Source organism: Glycine soja, chromosome 6 (assembly GCF_004193775.1).
Source record: "Glycine soja cultivar W05 chromosome 6, ASM419377v2, whole genome shotgun sequence".
NCBI classification, from domain to species: Eukaryota; Viridiplantae; Streptophyta; class Magnoliopsida; order Fabales; family Fabaceae; genus Glycine; species Glycine soja.
Window position 1 is genome coordinate 4,444,168 of NC_041007.1, and position 25,704 is coordinate 4,469,871.

General features: G+C 32.3%; 2 protein-coding genes and 1 pseudogene across 2 annotated transcripts; 1 reads left to right on the top strand and 2 right to left on the bottom strand.

Moving 5' to 3' along the window:
- The first annotated feature begins 7,758 nt into the window (after positions 1–7,758).
- Positions 7,759–13,727, top strand: LOC114414882 (histidine kinase 5-like). The gene is made up of 12 exons (XM_028379323.1): positions 7,759–9,067; positions 9,241–9,297; positions 9,495–9,722; positions 9,912–10,005; positions 10,100–10,306; positions 10,493–10,623; positions 10,866–10,915; positions 11,095–11,459; positions 11,608–11,711; positions 11,785–12,591; positions 12,694–12,861; positions 13,485–13,727. Exons 1-12 carry the CDS (start codon positions 8,345–8,347, stop codon positions 13,614–13,616), a joined length of 3,066 nt encoding a protein of 1,021 aa, XP_028235124.1. The 5' UTR covers positions 7,759–8,344; the 3' UTR covers positions 13,617–13,727.
- A 1,375-nt stretch (positions 13,728–15,102) lies between these two features.
- LOC114414883 lies at positions 15,103–19,400 on the bottom strand (annotated as a pseudogene).
- Positions 19,401–19,525: 125 nt separating this feature from the next.
- On the bottom strand, positions 19,526–25,403 carry LOC114414887 (uncharacterized protein At1g32220, chloroplastic-like). Its single transcript, XM_028379332.1, has 10 exons — positions 25,149–25,403; positions 24,663–24,756; positions 24,493–24,581; positions 24,285–24,340; positions 24,128–24,183; positions 23,486–23,546; positions 21,180–21,259; positions 20,738–20,780; positions 20,348–20,427; positions 19,526–19,866 (listed from the first exon to the last, which is right to left on the bottom strand). The coding sequence occupies exons 1-10, from the start codon at positions 25,202–25,204 to the stop codon at positions 19,690–19,692; spliced, it is 792 nt and encodes a 263-aa protein (XP_028235133.1). The 5' UTR covers positions 25,205–25,403; the 3' UTR covers positions 19,526–19,689.
- Between the last annotated feature and the right edge of the window lie 301 nt (positions 25,404–25,704).

Sequence of the window (25,704 nt, forward strand, 5' to 3'; positions counted from 1 at the left end):
GTATTTCGCTAGTACCATTAGCAAAACATACTCCCTCCTATTTCCATGCATGCATGCCATGCATGCACCATGGTGCCCCCTTCCCTTTTTCCTTTCCAAGTATTTATTTTTTCCACCGTGCATGCATGCCCCTTTCATCTCCACCATGGGTGCTCCCTGGTTTTTAGCTTTTTTTAAATATAAATTTTGTATAATTAGTTTCATCATTTATAATAAATAAGATAATTTATGTGAGAATTAAATTCTTGATTAAATGTTTTATCTCATTAATTAACATAATAATTTTATATTAAATATAAACATCAATTTTGGAAATCAAGTTTCACTTTTAATTAAAAAGCAACACAAGAAAACACGATGTAGCAAGAAAGATATTTTTATGTATCTATGAATTACTTTTAATAATAATAATAAGTCACCAAACTAGTAAAAAATGCACATTCATAACATAAGCAAGCTAGCCTACAACCCGTAACAAATAAAAAAGAATAAAAATGTCAATTCTCCAGTTTTTATTTAATGAATGACTTTACTTTTTATATTACCTAGTTAAACACACCTACCTAATATGTTATCTATGATTTAACTGTTAAATTCAATTATATTTTATTTTAAACATAATTAATATCTAAAATAATTATGACAAATTAAACACAAATTAGTTAAACACACCTACCTAATATACTATCTATAATTTTTTATTAACAAATAACATTAATTTATTTTTACACTAGAAATAACTAAGAAAAATTAAACACACCTACCTAATATATTATCTATGATATAACATTAATTTATTTTTACACTAAAAATAACTACGAAAAATTAAACACACTTACCTAATATACTTAAATTCGAGACGAAAATATTTACATACAATATTGTTTAGAATAAACCTACTAATGCTTAGAATTTATAATCAAACACAAGTCTCATCTGTTGAATTCAGTTATATTTTATTTTAAACAGAATTAGTAACTAATATAACTATTCAATTATAAAATAATTATTAAACAAATTATTGTTGAGTAACAATAATATCAAAATTTAACTTATATTACCTGATTGAAGTCTTGGTCACCAGCGGTTTGAAGCTAGAAAATGTAGAACCCTTGAAGAGCTTTTCACCACCAAATACATTTTTTAAGTCTGTCTGTGTATCTTATTTATGTTGAATTGCACACTCATATAAAGGGGAGGGCACAGGCTACAGGCTGGAGACGAAATTTAAATTTTCCTCCACCCTCCCACGTTCAAAAGAAGTAAAGGACACTTATTGCATCTGAAAAGCTTCTGCAAAGGTTTTGAAAAGAAAAAACAATCGTGTTGTGCTTCAATTGTGCCCCTGCATGCAAAAAAGCAACTGTGCCGTGCTATGCTTCGACTGTGTCTCGCTAGTGGGACTGGCGGCACCCACATGACGCGTCTCGCCAGGGGTACTGGCAGCATCAACGCGTCTCGCCAGTCATGTTGGCGGCATCCACGTCCACATGGCGCGTCTCGCCAGTGGTGTTGGCGGCACTCACATGGCAACGCTGATGCATGTGCATGCATGCATGACATGCATGAATAAGGATGGCGCCCATGTGTTTCGCCAATGGGACTGGCGAAATCCACTGCACACGACGTGACAAGTTCGCTGATGGCAATGGCGAAATACATATGTCGTCGATGGAAATGACGAAATAACGTGTTTCGCCATTCCTGTTGGCGATAAACGTTTGCAAAACAGACCCCCCCCCCCCCCCCCCCCCCGATGTGATCTTGACTAGGAGTGGATCGCTTGATACAGATTGCAGAGTTTTTGGATGATGCCACTTCCGGAGAGGGAAGATAAGTCAGGGTAGACGCCACTTCCGGTGAAGGAAGATAAGTCAGGGTAGACGTCACGAGTATTACCTTGATAAGTCTGAGATTGGTTCAACAAGGAACCCAGAGAGAAACTCTCACCAAATTTTATGAAAATGCTAAAAGTTTTCTTTATTGAAAACAAAAACCAATACTTATAGTGTATCTGAACAAAAAGATAAAAATAGAAATGAGACTTCTAAACAGTTTGGGCCAAAATTATAATAAATAAAAATTATAACATATTTGGTATGGGCCTTTAACAACAATTAATAGTCTTGGTAGTGCCTTTGTCTCTGGGCCTTTATCCTTATCCACTTAGACCTTTAGCCTGTATTTGGCCAGTTTCAGGATTCTCATCACCCCCATGAAATTGTTTGGAAACAGACCCCTTTGGGGAATATGTTTCTAAAAACAACCCTATAAGATCATTTTGCCACATTTTGTGAAGCAAAACCATATTCGGGAATTGCTTTGCACAATCATTAAATTAATGGTGCACTCATCACATTTTTCTAAAATTATCCCTGACAAATTTATGGATCCGTAATACGTATAGACCCATTATAGATTCACAATCCATATAGACCCATATAGATTTTTTTTTAATTTTAAAAAAATGTTTTACAAATTAATGAATCATGCAGGATTCAAACTTGTGATTTTAAGGTTATTAATACAACACTCTAACCAATTGACCTGCCAATTATTTATAAAATAATTAATCTCGCTATATATAACACTAAAATTTCTAATGTATGTTTAATGCACATATAAATTTATATAATAAATTTTGTAACAATTAATTCTAGTGCATTAACTTCTAATGTATATTTAATGCATATGTAAATTTACATAATAAATTTTCGTGACAATTAATTTTGGTACATTAAATATATTAGAAAAAAATTAATTGTCACAAAATTTATTATGTAAATTTACATGTACGTTAAATATACATTAGAAGTTTTAGTATTATATATAGCGATATTAATTATTGTATAACATAACTGACTTATTAACTCAGTTGGTTAGAGTGTTGTATTGATAACGTAAACATACAGATTGTCACAAAAATTATTATATAAGTTTACATGTGCATTAATTATAAATTAGAAATTTTAGTGTTATATATAGCGACATTAATTATTTTATAATATAATTGACCTATTAACTTAATTGATTAGAGCATCGTGTTAATAACTTGAAAGTCACAAGTTTTAAATCTTGCATGGATCATTAATTTTAAATTAATTCATAAAACATTTTTTTAATTAAAAAAAATCCATATGGGCATTGCCAATATGGATTGCGAATCCATAATGGGTCCATACGGATTATGGATCCGTAAATTTTCCGGGGTAATTTTGGAGAAACAGAAAAAGCGCTGGGTGCATCAGCAATTGCTGGGTTAGCAAAGCAATTCCCCTGATATTATTGGACTTCTTGGCCCAGATATTTCGGCATAAACAGAATGCACCTAAGGACCGCAAAAAGGATTCGGGAACTACTATCCTCACTTCGTGTTTTTTCTCTCTCCACCTCCTTTTTTGTTTAGTTTATGCAGTTTTAAAAAATAATGCTGATAGAAATGTAATTTTGATAATTAAAATACACAATGAAATTACGTTTCCATTGTGTTGAAACGAAATATAAAACAAAAAATATGATTATGTTGATTAAAATACACAACATGATCACGTTTCCATTGTGTATTGAATTTGCACCTTTTAACAAAAACGGAAATGCATTTTTGTTGATCAAAATAAATTAATTATATGCATATGAGTTAGTGAGTGTTGTTTCATATGAAGTAAAACAGTTACAATAAGAAATTTAAAATTAAAATGAATCAAAAAATTTATATATATATAAATTAAAATAAACTTGTATATCTTAACCATTAGTTTAGGGTCAAATTACTTTCCCTCGCGCAGGCCAGCTAGTGCGCCTGATTCCCAAAACAAAGTGAATTGGATTATTATTAAATCCAAATTGTTTTCACGTGTATGGACAATCTTTAGCTCCAAGTTGCTGTTATACGTGTATGGTATATATTGTGCCTTTTTAAGCATAGGACGAATAGAATTCACTGAGAATGATATTGGCATTATTTCCTATGTTTTGACAACGATAGACACAAGCCTGATAAATTATTTGCGTTTTCGTGCACAAAGGGAAAGTTGACTAGTTTATGCATGAAAAACCGGAATGGTGTTTTCCACTACGTATATGATATATCCATTAATTAGTTTCTTCTGCACCAAATTCTTCGTATTAAGTTGTTATGCATAGTTGAGCCCCTCCATCGGTACCAGATAGCTAACCATGACCACCTACACGCTCCTATTGCAAATAAACAGTTAATTAATTGAATTTGATTTAAAATATAGTTGAACTCCCTTATATATTTGAAAAGATTATACTTACATCCCCTTAAATCTTACACTTATATCCCTTACTGAAAAAACAAAAATAATGGTAAAAAAAGTGAGTGTTTGTGTAATTACACAAAACACTTTAGGATTCATTGGATTCGTCCAGATTATGGAGATTATGGTACTGTATATGACAAAAAGAATAATATTAGACAAAGACATAAGTTACAAGATAATTCTTTTATCTTATATATTGTTTAACAAATAATGGTAACACAAGTAAAATAATATAAAATTTATTAAAATATTTTTTTAATATTTTATCTTAATACATTTTGTATCAAAATCAATGTGTTTATCGAAATAAAAGTGAGAGAGAGAAATTTGAATTAAAAAATCTAGTGCTTTCTTTTTTAAATGATTATATAAGTTAGTTAATATTTTGTCAGTTATTAAATAGATAAAAATGGGAGATAAATGTCTTTTTTTAATATTTTTTTTATCTAAAACAATTCTAGTAAGAATGGGGTGCAATTCTAGTAATTCGGATGAAATTGATAAAAATAAGACACAAACTCTATCATAAAGTGATGTAAGCAGTATGGTTTAGATTTTGAATATCACTTTTAAGAGCAAATTGTATTGATTTTAGAATACGAGGCCACAGCTATGTGTATATTTTGATTTTGTCTGTAAACTGTTTTAGCCACAAATGCTTCCAAAGTTTGCACGATGGATGTAGGTTTTGTTCCCGGAATTTCTGGATTATGCCTGGTCAGTTTAGCAGTACTTTGGCCCCATATATTCCTTCATATTATCATTTGCCTGTCTCTATGACATTATCTAACACCCATTGGCCACATTCTAAACAAAAAATGAACAAATTGTTATTAAACTAGTGTTAATAAAGTGTTTGATTTGCAATAAATTCAATTGTTAATGGCAAAATTAAGAAAAGCCCGTTTCCACCTTTTTTTTATTTTAACTTTGAACTTAATAGGGATGACTAAAAAAATGTTTTATTTTTCATAATATGCGAAACACAAATAGTCATTCGGTTTACAGATTCATTTAATAATAAAATAAATTTATCATTTCATTTTCTTATTTAAATATTCTATAATAAAAATTATACTAGTATTCTATGATTTTATAGAGGGTCTTATTAAAAACATTAGTTAACAAATTAATAATATTTGTTATTAACAATACATTAAAATTTAATAAAAATATCTTTTTAATATTTTTTTAATTGTGTCTCGTTGAGACATTGGTTAACATTTTCTATTTATAAATTATATCCTATACACATGTTACTAGTTTTTTTGTTTTGACAAATGGAACCTAAGTCCCCAAGCAAGAAATTCTATTAAACAAAATTCCAGCAGAGTCGGCTAACAAGCATAAAGATTAAAAAATTTGGCAAAAATTCAAAAATTCTTAGAGTCAACACTAATGTTTAAGTTGTGCTTGGCTAGGGCATTTGTCACTTGGTTTGCTTTGTGATAAACATCAAAAAGTAAATGCTTGTTCTTGAGAAGCATACCCATCTAAAGTTACAGCAAAATTAGCACCCATGATAATCTCATTGGTATGATGACTAAGACACTGCTTCTTATGGTCATGTTTGAGCATTGTTTGGACAAAATTAGCACCCTTGGGGTCTTTTTTTTCTTAAAAAAAACAATTTATTACGAAGATTGCTTTTGTTTTCTTCCATTAGAATTCAGGCCAAGGTGGATATTATTAGAGTTGGTGACTCAAATTCTTGACTTGACCTGTAATGGTTGCAATGAGACCAATTTGGTGAAGAAATATTTTGAGGCATGGATGTTTACCGGTTTATGCTTTTGGTCTGGTTTTACATGTATGATAATATAATAATGACAATAATTATCTTAGTAGTTAGTTTTTATTTTTATGGTATTGATATGAAATAGTTTTCATTAAAATTGAAAACTGTCTTTATTATCATTTGTTGGTATGAATTAACTACAACTTATGTAGTTGTCAACTTGTGTCAGTATAGTAAACGAAACACTATAAAATACAAATTACTATATATTTTTCTTGTATTAATTTTCAATGTAATGAATTTTTCCTCCTCTACCTATAATTTTTTCACTAAAACTTTCTCACGTTAAATGTGCTCATCATTCTTTCTTTATCTCTCTTACACATCATGGAAAGGAAAGAAAGAAAAAAATTATGAAACCTATACTTTTCACCAACAAGAAATTGAATAAATAATCTATTTGATCTCTCAAATATTATCCTTTTTCCTAAGTAGTTTTAAATTAGAGTTTAATAATCAGTTCGTATGAAAATAATTTTACATTATCATTTAATCATAAATTATTGTTGATATATTTTAAAAAATAATTATCATAAAATTTAACAAACTTACTATAAATGATAATTATGATTAAATAATAATATAAATTATTTTAAATTATTAGTTTATAACCTATTTGATCTTTAAATTAATAAAATTGTATAGATAATTCTTCAAACATTAAATATTTATTAATTTAATTTCTATATTGATAATTTTATTATTTATTTTTCACTGATCTAAAAGATTTTTACACACGCTAGAAATTGAATATAAATTATTCCGTCCAAAAGGTCAATTTTAACTCAAATGAATACAACGAGATTTTGAGGGTTTCATACTTTTATTGTTCAAAATCTGATTTAAAATATTTAAATAATTAGAGGGCTTGAGAAATGTAACACGCATATGTATATACTTTAAATGGACAAAAACAATTCTAGTGACAGGCAAAGCGTTCAAAATAGTGAGTAAGATTCATAAAATTTTGTAATTCTCAATATTTTTAATTACTTCCTTCGATTCATATTAAGGTATGATTAACAAATTTGTTAAAATGAAAAATAGTTAATTTAATTGAAAATATTAAATTTGTCCTCAACTATTATTTTAAACTATTCTAAAAAAACTTTAAAAACATTAAAGAATTATGATTTTTTAACTGTCACATTATTTTAGAACTGACTCTAATTTAAAATATTTTTGAAAAAAAAATAATTAATAAAGGAAAAATTATGTTTAACCTTATAAAAAAATCAAGATATACATTTAATTTAAAACTTATTATATGGATATGAGGCAGAAATCCGCAATTGACATTTGGTGTAAGGTTTAATGAGAACGATCTATATTTAACGAGAGAACTGTACTCTGAAATTTTCTTAAATATGAGGCAGAATTAATAAAGAGTTTGAGGTCATGAAAAAAGTGTATCCAACATGTGAGTTGTTTCTGTAAAACCATAACGCGTGGGTCCACGCGCCGCAGCAGCATCACTCACATCACTTGGGAAAGGGCGGGGAACAGCAACGGCTTCGTCAGGATTTTAAAAAACTCCGTGTTGTGTCCCCATAGACATCCATTTTTTTGGGGAAAAAGAACAACAACATCATAAAATATTCTACTAGTATATGGTTGTTTAATTAACTAACACCTGAGATGAGACTTTGTTTTTTTTTTTTACATAGGAAAGAAAACTCTCTCCACCTTGTTAACATAACATAACATTGTTGCCTCACAAGACAGGAAATAAACACAACCACAGTTAAGAAAGCCAAAAATTTCTCCATCATTTTGCACATACCTCTCTGGGATTCCTTTTTTTATTAAAGATTGTTCCTTTGTACCTCACATATTTATAAACACATGCTGCCCTCTCCAACCTCCATATGCTAACTGCTTCTCTATATACAATAGAGAGTTTCTTCCAATTCCAAACTGAATTGAATTTCTGTAAATTAAAATCAATCTATGCACCACAGTTTTTGGAGAAGTTAGAAGAAAGAACTTCTATATAAGTTAAGCATATAATTTGATTTTAACTTACAAGAGAAGCTCAATTCAATTTAGCTTATGAGAGAAACTCAATTCATTTTATCTTCTTTTCTTCTGTAATTAAGTGGTTATGAAGAAATTTATTCAACCAGGACTTCAGTATCAAACTTATGTGAGACAGATCTTCTCCTAACATATTGCAGTGCTTGGGCTTCCATCCGAGTGTGCTGTTTGGTGTCTCTTATGATGCAAAAGGCCAAAGAGATATTGAACTTGCAATAGTACTTTCATGCTCGGCGAGATGGAGAATGATTCTATAGAGGACATGGACATTGAAGCCCTTCCTTCAATGTGGCCTCAAGATATTGGAACCGAGGTTGGGAAGCAGTTTAATATAGAAAAGGCTGGAAGGGACCAAGACATGTTAGAGGAGGTTACAATCATAGAGGAGCCAACTATAGTTGATTTCAAGCGTCTCATGGAGCTTACAGATTTTACAGAAAAGGGCTCTTCTCAGTTGGCATATCTAATGAAGCAATGGGAGTACAAACAGGCCAATGTCGTGCGTCTTCTCAGAGAAGAACTTGACAACCTAAGCAAGCAAAGGCAGGATGCTGAGCTCAGGAAGTTGGAGATATTGGAAGAGCATCGATTCGAGGAAGAACAATATGGGGGAGATAAGCGTCCAGTTTCTATATTGGATGAAGTTTATGATGGTATATGGCAAGATATACCTTGCAGGAAAAGTGATGTTGTGGTTCAAAACAAGAGGAGTGAGATTGATGTTGAGTATGACACTGTCATGTACTGGAAACAGCGAGCGTTGCATTCAGAGAAGCAGCTGGAGGCAAGTATCCAAAGAGAAGAGATACTTGAAGAAAAGTTGCATGAAAGAATAGCAAACATTGAAAGGCAGTCCTCTCCTGTGGAAGAACTCTCCCAGATCCTGAAGAGAGCAGATAATTTCTTGCATTTTATACTCCAAAATGCACCTGTTGTTATTGGCCATCAGGTATATGATTGCGAGTATATTGAGTTTTTCTTATGGAATAATCTTAGCATATTTTATACGACTTGAATTTGATTAAGAGATTTTGAGTGCTCTTTTGAGTAGAGTAACAAGCATGAAGTTACTGCTTGCCATACTGAGGGCTCTTTTAATCCGCTTGATATTTTTTCTTCCAGGACAAAGAGTTGCGCTATTGCTTTATCTATAATCATTTTCCAAGTTTACACGAGGAGGTAATGATTGCTGTTGAAACTCTGGTTGCAAAGTTATATGGTTAACGTTGCATCAATTTGTTTTGTTCTAATTGTTTTCTATCAAAAACTGCTGAAAACTCAGAAGAAGCTTGTTTCCTCTCTTTTAGTTGTTTTGCAAGGGATTTTTAAGCATGCTGAAATATCTTAGCTCTTTTTAACTTACTCATCTTTTTCAGGATATCATAGGAAAAACCGATGTTGAAATATTCACGGGAGCTGGTGTTAAGGAAGCTCAAGAATTTAAGAGAGAAGTTTTGGAAAAAGGATTACCTGCAAAAAGGGAAATCACTTTTGAGACAGAACTATTTGGGTCAAAGACATTTTTGATATATGTAGAGCCTGTGTTTAGCAAAGCAGGGGAGACAATTGGAATAAATTACATGGGAATGGATATAACAGATCAGGTAAATGTTGTTGTCGTTGTTGTTGTCTTTTTTTTTTGAATCAGTTTAACTTGCATTCTTTTTTTAAACCGAGTCAAATGGCATGTAATCGATGTAGCTAATCTCACCTAGTAGGTAAGGCTTTGTTGTTGTAGTAATTGCATTCTTGTTCTTATATAGAGAATATTTATATTTCTTAATAAAATGCAGGTGAGAAAAAGAGAAAGGATGGCAAAGATTCGGGAAGAGATTGCTGTTCAGAAAGCCAAGGAAACAGAACTGAATAAAACCATTCACATTACAGGTTTAATCATTCAGTAAAATCTCATTTATCAAATTTACTTCAATTTGTTCTTACTACAAGACAACTTATTATGTTCCCCTCCTCCTTTTAATAGAGGAGACTATGCGAGCAAAACAAATGTTGGCAACAATGTCTCATGAGATAAGATCTCCATTGTCTGGGGTTGTTAGCATGGCTGAAATTCTTTCTAACACAAAACTCGATTGGGAGCAAAGACAACTCCTGGATGTCATGCTATCTTCTGGAGATTTGGTTCTTCAAATTATAAATGACATACTTGATCTTTCCAAGGTCGAGTCAGGTTGCAAATCTATCCTTGTGAATTATATAAAGACTAATTTTAATTATTTGGAGAGCAACTTGGAAGTTGCTTATGATTAAGACAAAAAAGTTGCTACACATCCTCCAAAATCCTGTTTTTAAGTTTCATTTTAGGTGCTGATATTTTAAGTTTCTACACATCCTCCAAAATCCTGTTTTTATGTAGGAGTGATGAAATTGGAAGCTACAAAATTCCGGCCAAGAGAGGTAGTCAAGCATGTACTCCAGACCGCTGTGGTTTCATTGCAGAAAATATTAACCTTAGAAGGACATGTAGCAGATGATGTACCTATTGAGGTGGGGACTCGGTAATGGTTGCATTCTATGCTGTCACATATATAGAATTATTAATTGTCCTTAAATGCTGGACTATTTCAACATAACTATTGTCACATATTTAGCATATTTACCTATCGAGGTGTATGAGTAGCAATGTAGCATAAAGATGTGTCACTCGAGACCATGACTTAATACAAAGCATGATTTCATCTGATTTGTGCTAACTGTTTGCACCTCATTTGCTTCTTGCATAATTGCAGGTCATTGGTGATGTTTTAAGGATGCGGCAAATTCTCACAAATTTAATTAGGTACTAAGCTTCACGTGATTAATTGGGTAGTCTTATTTCCAATTAGTTTGTCACGTAAATGATCCAAATTTTCATTTCCATTTATTCTTTTGATGCAAATAAAGTATAATAGGAAAAGAAAAAATCTATAATGAAAGTAGTTCTGTTGCTCTACATTCATTATTGCTAATATTTTGCAGCAATGCCATCAAGTTTACCCATGAAGGCAGAGTTGGAATAAACCTTTACGTTGTGCCAAAGCCTAATTTTGCAAAAGCAGAAGACATCCAAATGATGACTCCAAACCAATCAACTATGTCAGTGAATGGTGTAAAAGAAGAGAAACATCTCTCAAAACCTCAAAGTGGCAATGATGGAAATCTTCTTGATGGTTGTCAAAAACATGACGACCATCCCAGTCAAAACCATGCATTCAATGACGAATGTGGATCTCCGGCCAAAAGTGAATGCTCAATGAATGGAGACACTGAGGAGCAACCTTATTCAGCTGAAACAACGGTGTGGATACGTTGTGATGTATATGACACAGGCATAGGAATACCAGGTATATTATACTATATGGTGAACCTCATCTTTTATTCATCACAAACCCTGATGTTTTAGAAATCTATTTTGCATTCACTAGTGTGATTTTTCTTACAGAAAAAAAGTACTCATCAGATGAATATTTTTTCCATGTTGTAATGCGACAGAAGATGCTATACCAACCTTATTTAAAAGGTACATGCAAGTCAGTGCAGACCACACTCGAAAGTATGGTGGCACAGGGCTAGGACTAGCAATATGCAAACAACTGGTAAATTGAAAATCACATTTCATTTGTTTTCTTAACTAACTAAATTGCTAATGTTTTTTTGCACTTGGAATAGGTTGAGTTGATGGGGGGTCAACTAACAGTTTCTAGCAAAGAACACTATGGTTCTACTTTCACTTTCATTCTTCCATACAAGGTTTCAATCGCTTGTGATCATTCTGATGATCCGGATGAGCTTTCTGATTTGGAGAATAATGATGTCGCATCTGATGATACAATAGAGAGTTTCTTCCAATTCCAACCACGCACTTTGGGCTCTCTTTTCTCTTCTAATGGATCTAGCAGGACACAGAAGTTATTAACACACAAAATTGGCTACACCAGCTCACATAAACTTGGTGGATTTTCTGAGAGTTTATATTCATTCCCCTCCAATGATATCATGTCAAAAGGGACATGTTCAGTTGATGATGCATCTTCTGTGGTTGATGCTCCGGAGACGTCTGAATTGGCTAGTTCATCTGGTCACAGCCTAGAAACAAAGAACAAAAGTTTGGTTAGAAGAGATAAACAGCATCAAGATAAGGCTCGTGCTTGGTCCTTTAATGGTTATGCAGATTCCTCTGAAGTTACTGTGTCAAACGGAGAAATGGCTGGAGCAACAAAGTCAAGTGAACCCCAACAAACATGTCAGGGTCAAGGGAAGGCAAACACAACTACTCAATGTGTTACAAGCAGCAGCACATCAGAAGTAACCAAATCCACAATAAAGCCTAAGATCCTTCTTGTTGAAGATAACAAGATTAATGTCATGGTGACACAGTCCATGATGAAGCAATTAGGCCATAGCATAGATGTTGTGAACAATGGAGTGGAAGCAGTACGTGCAGTTCAGCGCCACACTTATGACCTGATTCTGATGGTAATTTCTAGGGATCTCAGAATGCTATCTTGTAGCAATTTTGCCATACAAATCTGAGCTTGGTATAAGTTCTACTAATCATTTGGTACTTGCACTTCACAGGATGTCTGCATGCCAGTTATGGATGGTCTTCAAGCAACAAAACTGATTCGGACTTTTGAGGAAACAGGCAATTGTGATGCTGCAAGAAGTTCGGGAATTGAGGAAAGTCTACCAGATCCAGATTATGAATGTTATGTACCATTTACAAAGCGGGTCCCCATTGTTGCGGTAAGTACTTACTACTTTGTCTCCTGTAATTCCTTCAAGTGTGACTACTCTTTATCTAGACTATAACCCTGAACATGCACGTTAACTTCTATAAGTATATCAGCAAAAGGATGAGTAGCAACACATTTCTAACATACTCTTTTCTGTTGTTTCAAATTTATTGTAAACTACAAAATCATGAATTTGGCTCGTTAAATAAGAAAAGTAACCCACAAAATTATGATTTCCTATAGATTTCAGCCAATGATAAAAAGTATGTTCAAAAGAGTGTATTAGAGATTGTGTTCTTACTTGTTATTAGTATTTCTCATGTCAGCAAATAACTTTCATGTGTAAGTTGTATATTCAATTAATTATACAGGTATTATTAGACTATTACAAAAATATTTCCATCCTTAATAGTTTCTTCAGAAGCCTTGATTTTCCTGCTTGTTCAATTTTGCTAATAAGTTCCTATGGACTAATTCAAATTCTGCTAGTTACCAAATAGTTGCTTTTGGTCAAAACTAATGCTAAACAATCTTTTGGCTGGTTTCAATTTAATATTGGAATAAATTTCCTCTTCTACAAAAGTAATTTTGAGAAGTAAATGATAATTGTCTTCATATCTCATCTTAATGCAGATGACAGCAAATGCTTTGTCAGAGAGTGCTGAAGAGTGTTTTGCAAATGGTATGGACTCATTTGTGTCAAAACCTGTGACTTTCCAAAAACTGAAAGAATGTATTGAACAATACCTTGTAAATTTCAGCTAGTGTATAAAAGAACATATAAAATAAAAGCCTAGGAAAGTTTTGTAATGAATGCATGATGTTCTCCAACTTTGTTATTGCCTACCTTAGGTTGTATAGATCTACAATATTTTTTTCATCTCCTCAAAATTTTCAGTATATATTTATGAAGGGAGTGCAGGAATCTCCTCTAATAATTAATAACTAGTACCTAGGATTATATATAATGATTAGTTATTTGTATACTAATTACTAATCTCAGAGTGATACACTAAATTTAATTAGGAGACATTTTTAAAAGTTTCTAAAATGTTATTTCAACAACCTATTATATAAATCCACAAGTTAAAAATGACACCTATTTGGTTAATTAAGTGTATATATAAGAAGATTTAATCTTTTTTACGAATATTTTTAACTTATTATAATGAAACTTATCAAATTAATTGCAACAAACTTATTAATCATTAGTACTTACCATATAAGCTAAGTTCTTAAATACTTAATTATTTGTTCACACAAATTAAAACATTCATAGTATAAAAATAATATAGTTGATTCCAACTATTTTGAATTTGAATTTTGAAATATAACTATGTTCAATAGTTGAAGATTATCATCTATAATAATTTTATTTAACTTGAGCATGATTTACTTCTATAAAAGATATATGTTTTTTTATTTTTATAATATACGTTTTAAAAAAATTATATCAAATTAAAGTAATATTTTCCTTTTTATAGTTATTAATTCAATGAAGTTTTTAATTTATCTCGTTTTTTTTATAACTGATAACTTAAATTTATTTAATCGACATTTATAATTTAATTTTAAATATTTATATTTTCTGATAAGTAAATATTTATAATTTTTAAATATTTAAATGTCTTTCGTCCGTCTCATCACCTCATTTAATTATGATTTTTAATTTAGCTCTTAATTTTTTTAATTTTCAAATTATATATAATTATTACCTTTTTTATTGAAAATATAAATATATATGAAAATAAACATTTTCTTTTTTCATTATTTTAAAAATCAATGCAAAATGTAATAATAAGACATGTGTATTAACAACAATGCAACCGGTTAGATTATTCAAAATCATTTTATAATATCACAGTTAAACGTCCTAGTCTCTCATTTCTTTTATTTGTATGACAAGATGAGAATTATCCTATAGATGCCATATTCATGGTGGTTTAAAATGTAAATCATAGTATTCATTCATTCTTATGTAAAATGAGAATGAAAAATTAAAAATATTCTTTCTCGAAATATGGACAAATGAAAGTTGATTTCTAAAGTAATAGACTAATAGTCAATTGCAATAAATAATTATAATTATTATATACAAATTAAAGACAAGTGTTTCTTATCATAATCTAAGTTGACTCTCCCCACTACGGTCGTCACACATATTATTGTTAATTAATATCAATATTCAATAGCATCCCCAAACTTGTATCAATGCGTGTTAGAACCGTAACAACATTTAATTACGTCATTATTACCATCTATTTCCTCTGGAAAACTTCAACGCGTCTTTCTGTCTATGACCGTACATTTTAAGTTTTTGGGCTAACCTAATGTATATCGAACTTTCCCAACAATAGAAGACGATAAATATGCATGGCATAACCACAGTGGCAGTGTTTAACCTGAGGCTGGGTGATATAACCATCATGGAGAACACGTAGCACCCAGAAAAGATAGAAAGTGGGAAAATAACTATAAGGCGGATGCGCCCTCGTGGCATTAGCAAACATATCATCAAAATTGATAGATAAAAGGACCATGTATTGAAGGACCAAAACCAGAAGAACGTTTGCATTTTCATCACCACTTTCCCTACAATTTCTGGCGTTGCATAATCCCTCTGAAGCAATGATGCCCTAGTTTTCTTTGAGGTTGTGACACTACTAGCCTCACCTTGGTAAACTCCACCGGGGGGGCTAAGTGCTGCTTCGTACGTGCTCGTTACGAAGAGAATAGCACCCATCAACAAAGCATTGCGTGTATCGTCTGATATTCGCTTTCTGAGACGAGTAACATAGATTGCTATTCGCTCATTGAATGTGATTTTTGCTCTTAGCTCTTCTTTTAGGAGTGGAACATTGGCTAGTGAAAACTGTGACACCTTCTACCCCTCACATATATACTAACAAAGGAATAAAAATTCAAATATTAATTAAAAGTATTTTTAAAAAAAAAAAAAATTAAATACAAGCCTTTCAAAGGGATAAAAGTCTCACATTCACTTTTTTCTACATCATATAATAAAGTCATCTCGATTCAAACAAGACCGTCTAAGACTTCATACAATTAATATAAAACCTATATCCTAATGTCACATCCTATTAGAGCGTTGTGTTCCCGTGTCCTCTAGCATGAGGTTCTTCATAATCATCCACCTATTCATCTGCTCCCCCGAACACAAGTTCAAGATCATCACAGGATCCAAACACAACAACACACAGGGAGTGAGTTATCACATCCCTAGCTAATAGAGAAACAAGACAATTAAATATACATATTATATAAATGAGATACCACTTGCTTAAACATAGCTCACATAATTTCATCACTTTGTCATTCAAAACTCACTTTTCAATCATCAATCACATTACACAAGAATCTCACACTTCGATCAAGATATAATAACACCTCAATTTCATAATAAACAATTAACAAGCATATGCAACAGTTATGCTAAGACTCAATCCTATATGTAATGTGGTACCATGTTAGTGAAAAACCACTCTGGGACGCTTAGGAGTACATAACAAGACACACCACACAATGAGTTTGTCAGGTCACTCTCACTAAGTAAGATCATAGGGAGATCAGTCAGGGTCACAATGTTTTGCGAGAGTGCTTCAACCATATGGGATCAACATAGGCTTAAAGGAGCACTCAAACCCAGTGACCTCCAAGGCCTACACTCCGAAGAGTCCGTCAGGGCCTCTCCCTCCTGATTCGGGTCCAACCCCTAAAATAATTTTGCATACAGACACTGCTCATGAATTGTACAATACTCACAACCTTACACTCGTGTTTTAAACACGTTCAACACAATTGCGCTACGATTTAACACTGGTTCCTAAATAGGAAACCTACATTTTCTCTTTAACACTGCGCATCAACACTTTTCTCAAGATAACACTGATCGGGTTATTGTACAATTCATAGCTTACAACACAAGTAATTTCACATCAAGTGTTAACTACACACTTATCCACAACCAAAATTCATTCACAATTTCAGATCTCGTAGTATCACAATCCACCATCACATGTTTACACGTATCTCACAAATTAATACATGTTCAACTTTACACTTATACTCAATCTTAATAACAATATTATAATCTCAAAGCAACATGTTATTCCACAATTCATCACATATTTCATTTATAAACACTGCTCATGAATTACACAATACCACGACCTCACACTCATGTTTCAAACACGTTTAACACATTGCGCTACAATTTAACACTGGTTCCTAACTAGGAACCTACACTTTCTCTTTAACACTGCGCATAAACACTGGTTGGGTTATGGTATAATTCATAGCTCACAATATAATTAATGTAACATCAAGTGTTAAACACATCCACTTATTCAAAATCGAATATCATGCCCACACTTTAACATCTCATAACATCACATCAATCATCTCATAACATTTATAATGATATTCATAAGATACAACATACACATGTTCATCAAATTTAACCATAATATTCTCAAACTCCAACACTGAATAATTTTTGGAATCATACTATAACAACTCTAAAATATTATTTACATAAATTATTAATATAAATAAATATATAACTACTTCTATATATATAAACTAGCATACATCATATTGAATCAAATTTCAAAGTAAGCTTTCAATGCACAAATTCTAAATAATTATATGAACACTTTGGTCAATTTCAATTATGATATTAATTTTAAATTATATATAAAAAACTAAAAAACAAGAAAAAGAGAAAATACAAAATTAATATCTCACTCTAAATTTCTCGTTACTTTATTTCATTAATTTATGTTAATTAGAAAAATGCTTGATTTATAGAGTTCACGCTCAACACAATATCATATCAATTTCACAACAATTGGTTTGTCAAACATATATAATTCACAATTAAAACTATAAGGATAGAATAAAAAATGACGGAAACACCCCACAACCCATTCCAATTGATACTCTAAGAATTCATATACATATTCTCACTAATCCCCAATTGTGAATAACTCATCCCTTACCTCTAAACGGACTCACGTGTCTTCAGCCAGCGATAGGAGCATCTCTAGCGGTTCCCTGAGATTTCTTCAGTTTTTTCCTCTAACTATTTCGATAGAGTTCCCAAACGTCAGAGAGACAGAGAAGGAATTGAAGCCTCCACTTATACTGTCTTGGTGCGATTTCTTTTTCTCTCTCCGTGAATATTATCTCGCAAATCCCAACGGTGAAGGTGTGTGTAACTGAATCGCGAACCACATATAAAAATTTCATGAAAATTAACAAAACCGAGATCGTAGTTTTACTGAGACCGTATTTATTTTTATTATTTTATAAAAAAGAAACTATTTTATTCTCGATCAAATGAATAATAAAATACTTTTTTTTTATTTTCTCTCAAACCATTATTTTATTATGACTATTTTTCTTTATTTATTTACTTATAAAACATCATTATTCTCTAAAATTTTATTTACGAAAAATAAAATGGAATGTTACAAAAACCCACGTAAAGCTCCTCCTCTAACTAACTCATCTCTTATCAATGCACTGTGAGCCTGAGTTTGATTGATCTCCACTATGTCCAACGCAGCATATTAAAAGCACCATATTGAAATTAACCTATGATTTTTTTTTTGGTTCATATTAAACCATGATTAAATAAACTAATGTAGAAATTGTTAATCCAAGTGGAATTAGGTTTCGTCTCTTTAAATAAAATTTTAAATTTGAGTCTTTTGAATAGAAAAAATATGATTAAAAAAAAAAATTCTACTAAACAGTCAGATTTTCCAACGGAGCTTAATTATCAGTAAAATCGGTGGCATTTGACACAATGTCATAATGAAAAAAAATTCTAAAGCTTATAAAAAGGGTCATTAAAGCTAATTTTGTAAACCCTAATTAAATAAGCTCAGGTCTTTTAAAAACATTCTTTTTTTCTTTGAAGTAAAATATAAGAATCGAAAGATATGCCTCATGACTGTGGGAAGCCTTTGAGAACTGAAAGATGGAGAGCGGTGTTGCCTACTTCATCTTGCCAATTTAAAACCCTTTTTTCCCGGTCCTCAGCAAGTCTTTGGCAATTTCTCTGAAGCCATCCAACCAAGACCTCCAAGGCCTTAAACTGATCATATTTCACAGCAATGTGCAACGCAGTCTCACTTCGGACGGTCACATCTTCAATGGAACCAGGGCAAGCCGACAAGAACTTAGCCACAAGATCAGTTCTCCCAGTTTGAGTAGCAATATGCACTGTTGTGTTCATAATGCGGGTCTTCCAAAGACTGTTACTTGTAGTACAGTGCCCTAATTATGCCCCAATTCTAAACTAAGGTTAAGTTTTTGGATGTAAAGAGTGAGATTAAGTCTTGATCATTTACTGATAGACTTGTTGAATCAATAGTTGACAGGAAGAGTTCTATTTGGAATTGGTCCAGTCTTGCTTTATATTTGTTCTTACTTTCAGGGTCCATGCTCTTCCAGTCAGATTTTATGAATTAGGAAACGCGGATCAATTTACTAATCAACTCCCAATCACTTTACCAAATGTAGTCTACCTTACTCAATGGAGTAGTTGAATCAATGGACTCGGGCTAAAAAAAAACTAACAAATTAACAACTAAAAAAAAAATTCTTGATGTATTGTGAAATTAAAAAAATTGGAAAGGTAGATCTATGGCTACATGCACGCACGCACTTTCAGATTTTATTCTTTCAAGGATTTGGTATGGAGAAATATTCTCAGTTTAACAATAATAGTAAAACACGGATATTCAGAAGCAAATCGCCCCAAATTAGATTTACCCAGAAAACAAAAGAAAGATAATTCTAGTTTGATTTATTCTGACAGTAAACGTCGTATTCCATAGGCATCAATGATCCCCGGGGGAAATACAGGATCAGTAGCAGTAGCAGCTGTAACAGCAACTTTTGCCACCGCAGTAACACTGACAGGAGGTGTCAACAAAGGCCCAACAAGTGGGATCTGGTTCGATGGTTTAGCAACTTGGAGAACCTACAACACTCAAGTGAATTACAGAAAAAAAAAACATAGGAAACGACAAATTTGGGGCGATTTTTAAGCTGATATTCAGGACAAATATTTAGACATTCAAACAAAAAACTAATAAAAGTAAAATGAGCTATGCCATGAATGTATACCGCAAACAAACAAATACTCAAGAAAAGTCAGAACTTTGATTGCCGGGAAGAGAAATTCAAACTTCAATTTCAGGACACTTGCACCCAAAACCAATCAATCAACTGGTAAACAGTTTAGACAACCATAATTGAACAGGAAAATCCCTAATCCCCTCTATAAACTAATAATAAAAATGAAGAATGAAAAGATGGGAAAACATTACAGATACATATACTGGGCTCAGTCAGGTTATATACAAAAACTAATGTCAATTCATCAAAGGAACTAAGTTATTTGCAAATCTGGATGGAAAAAACTAATGTCAACGTCATATTAGAGAGTCACATCAAATTACCATTTCCAATGGAGATGCAACACTTCGAGGCCCATAAAAAAATCCTGGCCCATATAAAAATCCTGGCCTCAGAATTACTCCTGAAAAAGGTATGTGATAGTCCAATCATGTATGAGCATAATACTCCATAATTCCAAGAATGAGTTACTTCACTTTTTTTCTCCTTGTTAGATGGAAAACTTAACTTTCTTCATCCCTTGTACTATGGAAACATCTTTGCAATAGCTAGTAAAGAGAGATTAAAAAACAAGCGAAATGAACAGTATCACCTATTATCAACTAGGATAGCAAACACATTACAAGCCAAAAGATAAAATTTACCAACTTCTAAAACTAGCCTAGATTTAATTCAGACCTCCTAGGAATCAATGTAAGAGACTGAATATGTACCTCCAAATGGAAATCTGTTCAGAAGCTCTGTTTCAGCAGCTCTCTGCATCAATTAAGCCACTATATAAAAATTTCACGAGATTATAATAGAAAATATTTCAGTGTCAACTTTACAATTTTTTCTTTCATAGAAGTAGAAGCATGTATACATGATAAAGATTGCAGCTCAAAGAGAGAGAATTCAGAACATCACAAAGACAATAACTGATGACTGAAGAAGTTAATTATAACTATTAGCAGTGAGAAGAAGAAAACTGGCCAATCACATATTGAATACTGTAAATTTTAAATGATTAACAAGTCAAAACTATTGAAGAGTGAATGTACCCACAAGATGTTAAAAATTGATGATACTCCTCCATCACATATTTCCTGGCAAAGTTCATCAACTACTGATTCATTCCTCAAAATACCCTCATGATAAAAGAGTTGGACATATTACCTTTCCTATATTATAGCCCTGCAGTAAGTCATTTACTACACCACATTCAGCAGCAGAGATATAGACAAATCTTTTAACACCTGTGGGACCAAGGACAAATCATCCAACAATAAGTGCCAAAGAACTCTACAGGAGGAAACAATAACAAATACATCGCTGGACAACAAAATCAATTCCAGTTTTTTTATTTTTTTTTTTAAATCTTGTAAACTGATCAACAGAAAATAGTTTCCAATATATCAACTCACTGGCTAAATATCACCCCCAATAATTTAGAATAGGAGACAAAATAAATTCATGTTAGAATTCATTCAACCAAAACACCAGTTTCGGTCAATAGACTCGTTCCATTTTCCACAAAAAATAAATATATAGACATATTGGCAAAGGAAAAGCATAACAGAGACAAGACAACTGCCCTATTAGGTCTACAATTACATGAAATGAAGCAACATTCTATACACCTATCATGTCCCAAATTGGAAAACTATGCCAAAAAACATACAAGAATAGCATCTGAATATTGCACTATTTCTTTGCCAGAGAGACAGAAATTTATAACTGAAAAGCTCATACACATGATAATAAGTGCTAGAGGCTTCACAGAACAGAAAGCTTATAATTATGTTAAACTAATGGGACAACAATTTCTAGCATATTATCCTATTTCAATGCCTTGTATGGCTTGACAACAGTCTTCCTCATTTGACAAGTTAAAACCAAGTATAGCAATTCCTGGATTAAGTATCAAATCCATAAACATATAAAAACTAAACCTGAAGTTGTGGCCCGAATTGCTACACCAACTCTTTCTTATAATAAGGTGGACAATTGTGACAGGCTGACAGCAACCTAAGAAAACTTCTTTTCCACCACTGACAGTACCATCCATCCTTTTCCCATCATTCCTCTTAGCCACTGTTAGTTTATTTCTTATAATTTGTAGTAACTTTTAATCAAAGTTTTTAAAACCAGACCAGACCGACCAGTTCAACCGGTCCAGAGACTCTAAAAAACCGGAACATCTCTAAACCGGTATAGAAAACTAGGGTTGAACCGGTCTTTTTAAATTGTTTTTTTTGTTTTTTTTATTATTCATCTAAAATATTTTAAGATAAATAAAAATACATTCTTAAATATTTCACATAAGTATCAAATATTTTCTCAAATTATTATTATTTTTTATCTTATGAAACATATAATTTAATCATTTATACTAATTTATAAATTTTTAGATCCTAAGTTTTTAATTATATATTACTTGATTACTTAAAATATTATATAATATTGAAAAATATAAAACCGGTTCAACCACAGTTTAACTACAGTCGAACCATCGAACCTTAAACCAATGCCATCACCAGTTCAATCACTGGTTCAGTTTTAAAAGCATTGCTTTTAATAGATTAATTGTCCTGTGTCAATCATTAGACAACAGGAGATATGTTTTAGTTTAGGACAGCATTGACTCCTTTCATTACTTTTTCTCGGGGGTTCTCAAAATTATCCAGATAGAAGATTTGTGCTGTATTTGTACTTCTATGGCTATAACTACCTCATGACTGTATCTGCATAGGGGTGGCTAGAAATCTATCAGGGGAAAAACAGACTTGTTGCTGCTCCTGCAAGCTCTTACACTGCAATACTGACACAGGTAAGGATATATTGAGCTGATATATTGACTCAGGTAAATAATAATCCCAAAAAATTAACAAGTTTTCAGTATGAGTTTACAATTTTGGCACTTCCATTTGAAAATTTTTGGGAGTATAGAATGCTTTTGGTAAGAAAATGTTTTCTCAAAGACAACTGTATGAATCTGTATCTGTGATTCCCCTAAAGTGGATTAAACAGTTAACCCCTGTCGCCTATACGTTTGTGGAAGACTAAATTATATTAATGCTGCATATAACAGTCTCCTAGACTAGTATTAGTGGAGAACTTGTGAATTGCAACACCATCAACTATCAAGATATTGTGATTTCAACAAGCCTAACATAAGCATGGAAATTTGTATTTTTTTAATCTTTAAAAGGGATTATATATTTAAGTCAAAATTAAGCTGTCTGTCAATTGAACAATTTTTTTTTCCAAATTTTTGTTAAGCCTAGTCTTATCATTTGATCTATTCAACAAATCCCACTTAGTGGAATAAGGCTCAGTTGCAGTTGTTATAAGCTCAAAAAGAAAGATTAGTATGGGCATTGCCCTGGCTACTCTAAGCAGTAGAACTAAAAAATAATGATGGTGACATTTGAAAAATTGGATTCAAAAGAATATGGATGAAATGTGAATTCCTCAATTACCTTGATCTGAAGCTGCTCTAATAGCTTTGATGTTGGAGCCAAAACCACCCATAAATGAGATCTTATAAAAGAAACACAAGTTAGCACCACAGGCATATCATCACAAGGGAACAAATATTTACATATAAAATTCTGTATCCTAAGCGACAAAATTCAGACACATTAGGTTAGTTAGTGCCATGCATGCAGCATGCTTACTAAAAATCTATAATACTTTCAACCCAAATTATCTCACAGTATCACAAACACTCACTTCCTTTTTTCCCTTTCAATCTGTTAGCATCAAGACTATCAAACCAAACTAAATAATCATTCTCATCAACATTCTCTAAATTCACCAGTGATAGAGGCTAGGCTCGAACCACCTTTACCTAGCTGACCCCAAGATGGGACATAAAATTGTGAGATATATTGCCACAGAAAACTGATAAAAGAATGGACCCTCACCAAACAAGTTCTTTAAAATCTAAAGCAACATCTTGTAACTGCAAAAGAAACATAATAAAAAAAGAAGAAAGTAAAACCAACTTTGCTTTGGGCTTTCTCTTAGCTGCAAAATATTAACCGGGCATTTAACAAACTAAAGGGAAACTAGCAACTAAATTTTTACCAGGCAATATAACAAGAGAAGGGGAAACTTACAACAGCAGTGGCCCCATTCAGATGTTTTCTCAATGAAGCAGTTGAAAAGAGATTCCCTAATTTTTAGAAGACAGTTTAGATATATTAGACAATTATAATATCCTAGAAAGATTTAGTCTACAAGAAAATGCCAAAAAGAAAAAAAAAAAAGGCAGACCTTGATACCAAGCAAAATTCCTAGCCCAGGAATCATGCAGGGATGACCTACCAGACCTGGGAGAAAAACACAGTGAATGACAACGCAGATACATTACAAGAAGAAAAGTGTTAAATAATAAATATGAAAAGCAGGTAACAATGAAGTGTTTCCAATACATAAAGCATGATAGACAGAAAGTTGCACAAATACCAAAAAAAAAAAAAACCTGCTAGGACTCCCAGCAGACATGCCACGTTCTAGGGCTTCTCTAAAAAAGTGTGATCCAACAAACCAATCGCCTCCAAACAGAACAACCTTTAATAACATTCAACACAAGTTATAGGTTAGAAAACGCATATACAAAATGTTTCACATACGGTTATGTTGGTAGAAGACCTTTTCCGTTGGGGGTGGAGGCACATTAACTGCTTCTTCAACTTTAAAGCAGACATTTGGAAAGAAGAGATCTCTCCCGCGGATTGACACTGCACTGCAACATAAGAAAAAGAAAAAAGAGAAAACAGGATGCAATGACTTAATGAGTAATCTACAAATCATGAAGACAATCAACATAAAATTCAAATCACATTTGTACTGAACTTGACAGTGAGTTCCATAAATAAATAATTAAATATTAAACTCATGACACACTTAATTTGCACCGGCTATCCTCCACATAGCATATTATGCGCAACACTGTAGTTACCAAAAATCAAAAAATATATATATAAAAAGTCATAATATGAGTATATGAATATAAAATCAACATATTTAACAACAAGCACACGTCGAATTGAGCATAGAACAAAAAACTACACGCTAACGGAACATAACGGTTAAAAAGGAAAAAAGGGAATAAAAGTGAAAAGACAGAAAGCATACTTGATCCTGGAAATGGAAGGCGTGGAATGGATCAAGCGCGAAAGCACTGTCCTCATTTTCTTTACGAGACGAAGCTTGTAGGGTTAGGAACGGCGGAAAAGGAAAGATAGAGAGAGTCAAGTCACTGGAAAGTGGCTTTATTCTAGAAGCCGCGTGACATGAGCCTTCGCATTCGCCCAGAACACAGGACCAAACTTGGAATGGGCACCAGGCGCAACCAAGTAAGCCCAATTCTGTTCAAACATTCTAGTTCCGGGTGTTGCTAGGAGCACTTCTGCTGGGGCACCCAAACATAGTGAAAAAATAAAAATCTCAGTTAAATATTATTTTAAAATTAAATAGTTTATGCATGATAATGTAAAAATATTTCTACTTTCATTTAATTATAAACTTCTATAAGTATATCAGCAAAAGGATGAGTAGCAACACATTTCTAACATACTCTTTTCTGTTGTTTCAAATTTATTGTAAACTACAAAATCATGAATTTGGCTCGTTAAATAAGAAAAGTAACCCACAAAATTATGATTTCCTATAAATTTCAGCTAATGATAAA